The following is a 13,111-nucleotide window of genomic DNA, read 5'->3' on the forward strand; positions in this document are numbered from 1 at the left end:
TCATCCAAGTTCACTACCAATCTAGTCCGTTCAAGAAAACTAAATATCATCCTTATAATTAAAAGATAATGGACATGTCAGCTATTTATTGTGAGCAACTGGTCCCCGTTAATATAAAAGTAAACAACTTGTCGGCCTATTTAGTAGGGTGAGCATGGGAAGTGGTAGGTTGGTTCTATTTTATTGGAACTGATATTGTGTAGTTCCGTTCAGTTCTTATGTGTGGAGGAACCGAAACCAAAACCTGGAAAAAGAAACTAAAAGGGGTACCCGGTTTAGAACCTGCTTGGAACCTGTAGCGGGTACCCGATTTGAAACATGTATGGAACCTGTTTTTGAACCTATTTTGGAACCTCCTTTAGAAACTGTTTGGAACCGGGGCTCCAATGAAATATTGTGAATAATTGGGGATTTCATTATTTTACATATAAAAATTTAAATAGAAAAAGTTAATTAATATACAATGATACTTATTACATATAAACTACATCATATAAAAACTTTAATATATTAATATTAAAGTTTTGATTAATTAAGTGTATAATTGGAATTAGGATCCAATAAAAGTGTTTTAATGTATTTAAAGAATCATTTTAATAAAATAGTATATTTGATTGAATAGTAATATATTTAGTTATTTACTTCAATATTAAGTTTTAAGTATATTTATAGTAATAGCAATTAATTAATATATTGATAAATTGAAACATTAATAAATTTAATACAGTAAAATTATACTTAATCAAGTATAACATTACATAATTACATGATTATTTAATTGATTATGACATTATATTATAAACATTAATTATAATATTACATTATAAACAAATGATTACTTAATTAAATGATTAGAAATTTAATTAATTAAACATTATATTATAGTTAAATAATTACTTAATTAAATTATAACATTATTACATTACATTATATTATGATTATTTAATTAGTTATAGCATTACATAGTTAAATGATTACTTAATTAGTTATAAACTTATAACATTACATTATAAACATTAGTAATTTACTACATTATTACATTACTTTAATTAATTATAACATTACATTATAGAGTTATAGTATGATTACTTAATCAATTATAATATTCCATTATAGATTTATAGTATGACTGCTTAATCAATTATAACATTCCATTATAAACATTAGTATATTGATTAAATGATTAAAAATTTAATTAATTACAATATTAAATTATAGATTTATAGTATAATTACTTAATTTATTATAACATTACATTATGGTATGATCACATAATTAATTATAACATTATATAATTAAATGATTACTTAATTGATCATGACATTATATTATAAACATTAGTAATTTACTACATAAACATTATCACAATACTTAATTAAATTATTAGAAATTTAATTAATTATAACATATTAACATTACATTATAAATTTATTGTATGATTACTTAATTAATTGTAACATTACATTATAAACAAATGATTACTTAATCAAATTATTACGTAATTAATTATAACATTATTACATTACGTTATATTATATTATGATCACTTAATTAATTATAGCATTACATAGTTAAATGATTACTTAATTAGTTATAAATTTATAACATTACATTATAAACATTATTAATTTACTACATTAGTCATTAGTACATTACTTAATTAAATGGTTAAAAAATCTAATTAATTTTAACATTACATTATAAATTTATAGTATGATTACTTAATTAATTATAATATTACATTATAAATATTAGTACAATATTTAATTAAATAATTAGAAATTTAATTAATTATAACATTATATTATACATGTATAGTATGATTACTTAATTAATTATAATATTACATTATAATTAAATAATTACTTAATTAATTACAATATTATTATATTACATTATAAACATTAACAATTTATAACATTAAATTAACAATTTACAGATGAATAATTGTTTGTGTCTTTGTTTTGATTGAGAAATTTTATGTGAATTGTGATGAATAATTGTTTGTGTTTTGGTTTTGATTGATGAATTTTATGTGAATTGTGATGAATTGATTGAATTCAAGTGTTGCCTAGAGATTAGATGATTTATGAGTTACATTGGACACAAATGAATGAGTAATCAAAATTTGTTAGGGGTGTATTTGTAAACTTTTAAGGTATTTTTATCATTTTTTAAACTAATAAGGGGTAATTGATTTTTTATAGGGTACCCGGAAAAGGAACCGGAACCTGCATTTTAGGTTTCGGTTCCTTAAATTTTAGAACCTACACTGTGCAGTTCCGGTTCCTCTTTTTGGGAACCTGCACTGTGCGGTTCTGGTTCTGGTTCTGGTTCTGGTTTCCCCGAAAAATGCAGGGTATCCAGAACCGCTCACTTATTTAGAGAAGACATATCATACCTCTTATGGCTAATATCGATACACCCCCTGTGGTTCAGTAAATATAAAAAATGAGATATCTTAGTGGACTTAAGTGATATTTACACTAATCAGGGATGACGTGTCATTTACCTTAACAACGTCGTTCGGCTTCGGTTCCCAAAAATTTATTATGCTATTTGTTTGAAAATATTCTCAAATAAAAAAAAGAATTTCTATTTTTGCTGCAGTCAACTCGCTTTTTTTGGTTTGCCCAAATCCTAATATTTTTTTTTCTCATTTTCATCATCTTATAAATAACCAAATAAATAAATAGAAGAATTTAGAATGTTTATAATATATGGTTGTTAGAATAACACATATAAGCAAATTTATTTTATTTAAAAATTAAAAATTAATCTTTAAGATTATTTCCTAAAATAATTTAATTGGCCAATTTAGATCTATATATTTCTCTAAATTTTTTTCTCACATTCTTTATTTTTCAAATCTACATCAATAAATTCAAACAACCTCTAAATTCCTTGAGAGAAAAGGAATAAATAGAAAAATTAAAAAAATCCCTTGAAAGTTGAATATAATAATAAAAGAAACACAATTGCATAAAAACGACAAAAAAACACAGATAACAATATCTCGTATAGTATTATATAGTATTATACCATATAATACTATACTATACAATGTGGTGTACAAAACATACACATTTTATTATAGTACTATACTACGATCATGGACATAATAAAATTTTACCTATAAATTCGTCAATGGCTTTATCAGAACTTCCACCTTCATCAACAGCCTCTCTGGCTAAATTCTTCCAGATTTTCGCGTTCTTCTTCATCTCTTTCCCCTTCTCTTCCTCCATCACTTCTTTAATACAAGTCTCCACCACCTCTCTTCTCACGATCCCTCTCTCATCGATCCAAGCTCTGATCCCTGTCCTCCAAACATCTTTCACAAACTTCGCATTCGTGGGTTGGTCAGTCCATTGCGGCATCGCCACCATCGGAATCCCCAGGCTCAAAGCTTCAAGAACCGAATTCAACCCACAATGCGTAACGAAACAGCCGATCGATTCATGCGTTAAAACCTCCAATTGCGGGCACCAGCTCACCACTAATCCTTTCTCTGATGTTTCCTCTTTGAACTTTTTTGGTAGCTTTCTGTCTTCTGTCTTTCTCACCACCCACAGGAAGAAGCAATTGCTTGATTTTAATCCCCATGCGAGCTCTTCAACTTGTTGCTCTTCGACTTCCGCCATGCTCCCGAATGAAACGTAAACGACTGAATTTTTAGGTTTGTCGTTTAACCAGGTCATGCAAGCGTCAGTTTTTGGCTTGAATAGAGTGATTTCATAGTCTTTATCATCTTCAAGTCTTTTGTCTAAGTAAACTGATGGAAGAGTTGGCCCTATCGTCCCCAGTTTCCACTGCTTAGCCAGCCAGTCCACCACCTATCAAAGATCCACAAAATCGATAGAAACACATCCTAAATATTGTAAAAAATCAATATATTATAGAGAATTATTATATAAATATCTACTTACCGTTTCCTCTAATTTATAGAAAGTGTTAAAAAGCACCCAATCTGCTTCGTCAATATTCGAGAATTGATTCACAACTGTATGATAGTAACCCGGGTACGATCCAAAATCATTTATAAACGACGGCGTCTCAGAAGCTTGAAGCACTGGCATTCCAGGAATGGAGACAGTAGTCTCCGTGAGTGGCAAAGGAAGGAGCCCTTTATAAACATGATAATAAATATTGTTCACTGCACAACTTTGAGTAAAAAACACGACGCCAAGGAGCCCAAACTCCTTAGCAACATCGAGTGCCCAAGGCATGAACCCATCATAAACAACAGCAGTAACAGGCTGACCATTTTCATCAAGCTTTTTAATCAACTTTGACAATGTTTCTGAGCCAACTCGCTTGAGAGATTCTACATAAGCATCGAGGCTCTCGGCTTGGCTGTAGCCGCCTTCGTCGAAGCCATCGGAGAATGTTTCAATGGCGATTGAGTTAGCTGGGTTTATCTGCATGGGCTTGAAGGTGGAGACGGTGGTGGCTAAGGTTGATTTTATTCCTTTGGGAAGTAAGCGTTTGGCGAATTGAAGCATAGGGTTTATGTGGCCTTGAGCTGGATAAGGAACTATTAGAACATGAGGTTTGTGAGGTTTCTCCTCCATTTTTAGTACAGAGAGAAGCCAATTTGCAGAGAAAGATGAAGACAAATGCAAGAGATCGAGAAGTTTGAAATGAACTCTCTTCTTCATCGTAGAGCTCGTATTTATTTATAGTTTATAACTTCTGTCCAGTAAAATGTTAAGCTTTATTCAATTTTTGGATAAATTTAGACCTATTCAGAATTTCAGATTTCAGAGAAAAATAAATAAATACCACCATAGTCAATGACGGCAAAAGATAATTCTAAAGAAGCCGAACGACTTCCACCTACCCAAAGTTTGGTATAAAGATAGATTGATACCCAAAAGGTTTGGAAATGACAAATAAATATTTTCTGTCATATTTTGTTAAGGATTTATATATGCTAAAAGATAGTATAGTAATTTTATTCTCAACCCATGCCCGTTTGCACAGCCCTCTTGCATCATCGATCGATTTTTTTGATCGGATTTAGCATTTTCTGTGAAGTTTGATAATAAACAGTGGCATTGACCCTTTACTGGCTTGTGTTGGGAATAAAGATCGGTGGGTATTTCAGTCTTTTCACCATTTTTGTCTTTTAGTAGATGAAAATTCCTAACAAAACATGATAGAAAGTGGGTGTTTATCATTTTCAAACCTTTTGAGTACTACTTTGTCTTTATAACAAACTTTGGGTATGTATAAGTCGTTCCCCCTTCTAAAGAAACAGTTAGCCTCCCAGTCCCATGGGATTCAACTGCGTGAAGAGACAAAATTCAGACTTAAATATAATTAACATCCTTCTCTAGGTATATATATATTTTTTCATATATGTCTCCATCTTCAGTATATATTATATATTGATTATGAACTTGTTCTAAAATTTTATTAAATTATTGGAAGGATTAAATTTAATTGCTTTTTTGTTAACAATCTTATCCGAAGAGATGGTATCTAATCAATAGAGACAAGCTGGATTAAAATGATTTGAACTCTTCCACTTTCCAAAACCATATTCAAATTCAATTGAGAAAGAAAACAATTACATTTCTCAAAGAAGACAGCAAGCCACATATTTTATGAACAAAAAAAATAAGTGGTTTAAATTTGTAAGCAATATCACCAAATGAAGAAGATAATCCCAGCTTTCATTTTCGAGTGAAGAATATATTAAGAGCCAAGATGGAGATTTGAATAAAATAATAATAATAATTAGGAGATGTATGAATTAATTACAATAAATATATATTTTATAATTTGTGATCTTCACCCCTCCTTGAAGTCTTCATATATAATCTATTAAAGTGTACAATCCAATTTTCACATTATTTTGGCGAATTAAGGTTTGGTTTTTTTTTTTTTTTTTTTTATTCTAGTTTTGGTAAATTTCTTGCACTTACCATGGAATAGATTTGTGATTTGTGGTGTTATTCATATTACTCCAAAATGAAATATACAAGAGGTAATACTTTGTCAATTTACAATAATGTTTTTGTTTTGTATTAAAATTGATGTTACGTACGTAAATACAATAAGATATCGTACATGATATTATTAATATATAATTTATAACAACTTAATTGATTTATAGTATAATAATTATAGCATTACATTATTGATTACTATTAATTAATTGACTTATAACATTTAGTATATTACTTAATTAATAATTAGAAATTTAATTATAGCATTCATTTTAGATATTATAGTAATATTAATTACTTATAATTATAACATTTCATACAAAACATTAGCACAATACTAATTAAATGATGAAAAATTTAATTATTATATATTACATTAAAGATTTATAGTATGATTACGTAATTCACTATAACATTCACATTATAGTATGATCACATAATAATTAATATTAAATAAATAAATGATTACTAATTGATTATGACATATATATAACATATATATAATTTATTACATAAACATTAGCACAATATTTAATTAAATGTTATAAATTTAATATTATAACATTACATAAAATTTATAATACGATTGTAATTAATGTGTAACATTACATTTATAATGATTACTTAATAATTAAACATTCTATTATAAATAATAAATTATATATATATAAAGATTTATAGTATGATTATTATTCTATAGTATGATTACAAATTAATTATAACATTACATAATTACTGATTATTTAATTGAATGACATTATATATAAACATTACATTATAAAACAATGATTATTTAATTAAATGATTATGACATTAATTTTTAAGCATTACCTTATAGTAAATAATACTTATAAATTGTTACATTATTACATTACATATATATATGATCACTTAATTAATTATACCAACATAGTTAAAGATTGCTAATTAGTTATAAATTTAAACATACAATAAACATTAGTAATTTACTATATATACATTACTTAATTAAATGATTAAAAATTTAATTAATTATAATATTACATTAAAGATTTATAGCATAATTAATTATCACTATCATTATAATTTAGTATGATCCATAATTAATTAAACATTATATAATTAAATAATTACTTAATTGATTATAACATTATATTATAAACATTAGTAATTACTAATTATATATAAACATTGCACAATATTAATTAAATGATTTAAATTTATTAATTATAACAGTACATTATAAATTTATAATACCTTACTTAATTAATATACATTCATTATAATTAAATGATTACTTAATTAATTATAACATTCATTATAAATAAATAATTATATATTATATTAAAGATTTATAGTATGATTACTTAATTCATTATAGCATGATTACATAATTAATTATAACATTACATATTACGATTATTTAATGATTATGACATTATATTATAAAAATTAATTATAACATTACATATAAATAAATGATTAGAAATTAATATAAACCTTAATTATAGTTAAATATTACTTAATTAAATATAACATTATTACATTACATTATAGATGAGTATTTAATTAGTTATAGCATACTAGTTAAATGATTACTAATTAGTTATAAACTTAACATTACATTATAAACATTAGTTATTACTACATATACACTTACTTTAATAATTATAACATTACATTATAGAGTTATAGTATGATTACTATCAATTATAATATCACATATAGATTTATAGTATGAATGCTTAATCAATTATAACATCCATTTTACATTAGTTATTTGATTAAATGATTAAAATTTAATTATACAATATTAAATTATAGATTTTAGTATAATTACTTAATTTATTATAACAATACATATGGTATGATCACATAATTAATATAACATTATATAATTAAATGATTATTAAGACATGACATATATATAAAATAGTAATTTACTACATAAACATTAAACAATACTTAATAAATTATTAGAAATTTAATTAATTATACATATTAAATTACATTATAAATTATTGTAGATTATTAATTAATGTTAACTTACATTATAAACAAATGATTACTTAATCAAATTATTACTAATTAATTATAACATTATTACATTACGTTATATTTATAGATCACTTAATTAATATAGCATTACATAGTTAAATAGATTAAATAGTTAAATTTATAACATATTATAAAATTATTAATTACTACATAGTCATAGTACAACTTAATTAAATGGTTAAAAATCTAATTAATTAACATTACATTAAAATTTATAGTATGATTACTTAATTAATTATAACATTACATTATAAATTTAGTACAATATTTAATTAAATAATAGAAATTTAAATTAATTATTATTATACATGTATAATATGATTACTTAATTAAATAAATATACATTATAACTAAATAATACTTAATTAATACAATATTTTATATTACATTTAAACATTAACAATTTATAACATTAAATTAACAATTTACAGATGAATGTGTGTGGTGGGTTTGATTGAGAAATTTTATGTAAATTGTGAATTGATTGAATTCAAGTTTCCTAGAGTTAGTGATTATGAGTTACATTGGACACAAATGAATGAGTAATCAAAATTTTGTTAGGGGTGTATTTGTAAACTTTTAAGGTATTTTATCATTTTTAAACTAAAAGGGGTAATTGATTTTTTATAGGGTACCCGAAAGGACGGAAACTGCATTAGGTTTCGGTTCCTAAATTTAGAAAATACACTGTGCAGTTCCGGTTCCTCTTTTGGGAACCTGCATGTGCGGTTCTGGTTGGTTCGGTTCTGTTTCCCCGAAAAATGCAGGGTATCCAGAACCGCTCACTTATTTGAGAAGACAATCATACTCTTATGGCTAATATCGATAACCCCCTGTGGTTCAGTAATAATAAAAAATGAGATATCTTAGTGGACTTAGTGATATTTACACTAATCAGGGATGACGTGTCATCTAACAACGTCGTTCGTTCGGTTCCCAAAAATTTATTATGTATTTGTTGAAATATTCTCAAATAAAAAAAAAAATTTCTATTTTGCTGCAGTCAACTCGCTTTTTGGTTGCCCAAATCTAATATTTTTTTCTCATTTCATCATCTTAAATAACCAAATAAATAAATAGAAGAATTTAGAATGTTATAAATGGTGTTAGAATAAAACATATAAGCAAATTATTTTATTTAAAAATTAAAAATTATCTTTAAGATTATTTCCAAAATAATTTAATTGGCAATTAGTCTATATATTTCTCTAAATTTTTCTCACCATTTTATTTCAAAACTACATCCATAAATTCAAACAACCTACATTCCTTGAAAGAAAAGGAATAATAGAAAAATTAAAAAAATCCCTTGAAAGTTGATATAATAATAAAAGAAACACAATTGCATAAAGACGACAAAAAACCAGATAACAATCTCGTATAGATTATATAGTATTATACCATATAATATCTTACTATACAAGTGGTGTACAAAACATACACATTTATATAGTACGATACAAGATCATGGACATAATAAATTTTCCTATAAATCGTCTCGATGGCTTTATCAGAACTCCACCTTCATCAACAGCCTCTGGCTAAATTCTTCCAGATTTTCGCGTTCTCTTCATCTTTCCCTTCTCTCTCCCCCATACTTCTTTAATACAAATCTCACCACCTTCTCTCACCGATCCCTCTCTCATCGTCCAAGTCTGATCCCTGTTCCAAACATTCACAAACTTCGCATTCGTGGGTTGGTCAGTCCATTGTGGCATCGCCACCATCGGAATCCCCAGGCTCAAAGCTTCAAGAACGAATTCACCCACATGCGTAACGAAACAGCAGATCGATTCATGGTTAAAACCCCAATTGCGGGCACCAGTCTCCACTAAACCTTTCTCTGATGTTTCCTCTTTGAATTTTTTGGTAGCTTTCGTCTTCGTTCTCTCCCCACCGGAATACTTTGATGATTTTGATCTTCTAAAGATTTGTATCATCCGGACATTTCACATGTAATACATATATATAAATGAAGCAATAAACCACATGTGAAATAAGAACACTTTCTTCTATTGATAAGATAAAATGTATATACAAACTATATACATTCACATATATATACAAAACATATTTCCTTTTAATCGATGACACGATTGGTTCCTAGGGCATACACTAACATATATTGTCTTCCATGCAACTACCGAGTAATGAGCTTCACCAAGATTTGGGAACCCCCAACGTGCTACCAGCAGAAAGTGCCAACTTTGATGTCTTAGAATATTGGAAAACCAAAAAATATATTTTTCGGGTATTATCAAGACTTGCCCTAGATGTTTTCTCTGTTCCTATCTGAACCGTTTCATCCGAACAAACATTTAGTGCTAGTGGAAGAATTTTAAATGACAGGAGGACTAAACTTTCAATAAAATTGATTGAAGTCCTCACATGTCTTTGAGATTGGGAACGATCGCGCCATAAAGATCAATACGAGGTTATCGATAATACTTTAATAGAATCATTTCAATTTTGTAATTTTGTAAATTGTAACTTTGTAATTTGTAAATTAACTGTCAATTATTGCTCTCTTTTTTCCTTACCAAGCTTTTGTCCCAATTGGGTTTTTCTTGGTAATGTTTTTAACAAGGCAATAATTGTTGTAATTTCTTATTTTATTTTTTGATAAATGAATAAATCCAAATTTTCTTATATTACAATTTAATTGTATTAAAATTGAATTAATATTTGAAATGTTAACAAAAAAAATTAATTTAATTTAATTGATATTTGAAAAGTTAGCTAAAAAATTACAAAAAATAAATGCACAAAAACTCGCCGAGTTAGGGTTGGTGGGCCGAGTTGGGCCAACCCTTTTGGCCAAAGAGGCGGGCCAAATTAGGCTTGACCAACAATTTGGTCTAACCCACCACGGGCCGTTAATTTTCAACCTCTAACGAAGATAAGCAAGATTAGGGATTTTTAGATATTTCCACATCAACAAGGGGTTGTGACATCCACCATAAAATGATATGTCGTTTACATGTCATCCAAGATGCAAACGACATGTCATCAGAAAACGAATCTAAGAATATTCTTTATGATAAATATCACTTAAGTCCTTAAGGTTGACTAAAATAGGGGGTTATCAAATATAATTCAAATACAAGGAGATTATATTGATATTAAGCAAATGAACGACACTTCAAAGAAATGACAAGAGTTTATTGGCAGAAAAAAAAAAAAAATCAATTTACATAGTCCTGTATAACTCAAACGACAGCTAGATCAACACGTTATTGTTTTAAGAGAAACTCTCATCCAAGTTCACTACCAATCTAGTCCGTTCAAGAAAACTAAATATCATCCTTATAATTAAAAGATAATGGACATGTCAGCTATTTATTGTGAGCAACTGGTCACCTATTTAATATAAAAGTAAACAACTTGTCGGCCTATTTAGTAGGGGTGAGCACGGGTAGCGGGTAGAACTGGAACCTGCGGGTAGAACTGGAACTGGAATCAGAACCGGAACCTACCTGAAACCGGCACTGTGCGGGTAGGTTTCGATTCCATTTTATTGGAATCGACACTGTGCGGTTCCGGTTTCGGTTCTTATGTGTGGAGGAACCGGAACTGGAACCTGGAAAAAGAACCTGAAAGGGGTACCCGGTTTAGAACCTGCTTGGAACCTGTAGCGGGTACCCGTTTTGGAACCTGTTTTGGAACCTATTTTGGAACCTGCTTTGGAACCTGTTTTGGAACCTGAGCTCCAATGAAATATTTGTGAATAATTGGGGGTTCCATTATTTTACATATAAAAAATTTAAAATAGAAAAGGTTAAAATTTTAGAATAACCTAATTAAATAAATATACAATGATACTTATTACATATAAACTACACCATATTAAAAACTTTAATATTTTATAACATATTAATATTAAAGTTTTGATTAATTAAGTGTATAATTGGAATTAGGATCCAATTAAAAGTGTTTTAATGTTATTAAAAGAATCATTTTTTAATAAAATAGTATATTTGATTGAATAATAATATATTTAGTTATTTACTTCAATTATCAAGTTCTGAGTATATTTATAGTAAATTAGCAATTAATTAATTATATATGATAAATTGATAAACATTAATAAATTTAATTACCAGTTAAATATCATACTTAATCAATTATAACATTACATTATAGTTAAATGATTAGTTAATTAATTATAATTGTTATAACATTACTTAATTGATTTATAGTAATTAATTATAGCATTACATTAATTGATTACTATTTATTAATTGACTTATAACATTTAGTATTTACTTAATTAAATAATTAGAAATTTAATTAATTATGCATTCATTATAGATTTAGAGTATATTATTAATTACTTAATTAATTATACATTTCATTACAAACATTAGCACAATACTTAATTAAATGATGAAAATTTAATTAATTATATATTACATTAAAGATTTATAGTATGATTACGTAATTCACTATAACATTACATTATAGTATGATCACATAATAATTATATATAATAATTAAATGATTACTTAATTGATTATGACATATTTATAAACATTAGTAATTACTAATTTACTACATAAACATTAGCACATATTTAATTAAATGATTATAAATTTAATTAATTATAACATTACATTATAAATTTATAATACGATTGTTTAATTAATTGTAACATTACATTATATTAAATGATTACTTAATTAATTATAACATTCTATTATAAATAAATAAATTATAATATTTATTAAAGATTTATAGTATGATTACTTAATTCATTAAGTATGATTACATAATTAATTATAATTAATTACATGATTATTTAATTGATTATGACATTATATTATAACATACATTATAAACAATGATTATTTAATTAAATGATTATACATTTAATTAATTAAGCATTACATTATAGTTAAATAATTACTTAATTAATTGTTACATTATTACATTCTTATATTATGATCACTTAATTATATTATCCATTACATAGTTAATGATTGCTTAATTAGTTATAAATTTATAACATTACACTATAACATTAGTAATTTACTATATTATTACATTCTTAATTAAATGATTAAAATTTAATTAATTATAATATTACATTAAAGATTTATAGCATAATTACTTAATTC

At 26.0% G+C, this 13,111-nt stretch overlaps 1 protein-coding gene across 1 annotated transcript; it reads right to left on the reverse strand.

The window, feature by feature from the left end:
* Positions 1-3,110: 3,110 nt before the first annotated feature.
* On the reverse strand, positions 3,111-4,574 carry LOC116111611 (UDP-glycosyltransferase 74E1-like). Its single transcript, XM_031397775.1, has 2 exons — positions 3,930-4,574; positions 3,111-3,836 (listed from the first exon to the last, which is right to left on the reverse strand). The coding sequence occupies exons 1-2, from the start codon at positions 4,572-4,574 to the stop codon at positions 3,111-3,113; spliced, it is 1,371 nt and encodes a 456-aa protein (XP_031253635.1).
* Between the last annotated feature and the right edge of the window lie 8,537 nt (positions 4,575-13,111).

The sequence above is a fragment of the Pistacia vera genome, unplaced genomic scaffold (assembly GCF_008641045.1).
Source record: "Pistacia vera cultivar Batoury unplaced genomic scaffold, PisVer_v2 Contig646, whole genome shotgun sequence".
Taxonomy (NCBI): domain Eukaryota; kingdom Viridiplantae; phylum Streptophyta; class Magnoliopsida; order Sapindales; family Anacardiaceae; genus Pistacia; species Pistacia vera.

What these genes read in the sequence shown, in the direction of transcription:
- LOC116111611 (XM_031397775.1), bottom strand. Translation starts at nt 4,574, where the DNA reads ATGGAGGAGAAACCTCACAAACCTCATGTTCTAATAGTTCCTTATCCA. An exon ending in TCTATAAATTAGAGGAAACG is followed by an intron (nt 3,837 to 3,929) that starts GTAAGTAGATAT and finishes GATCTTTGATAG; the next exon opens with GTGGTGGACTGGCTGGCTAA.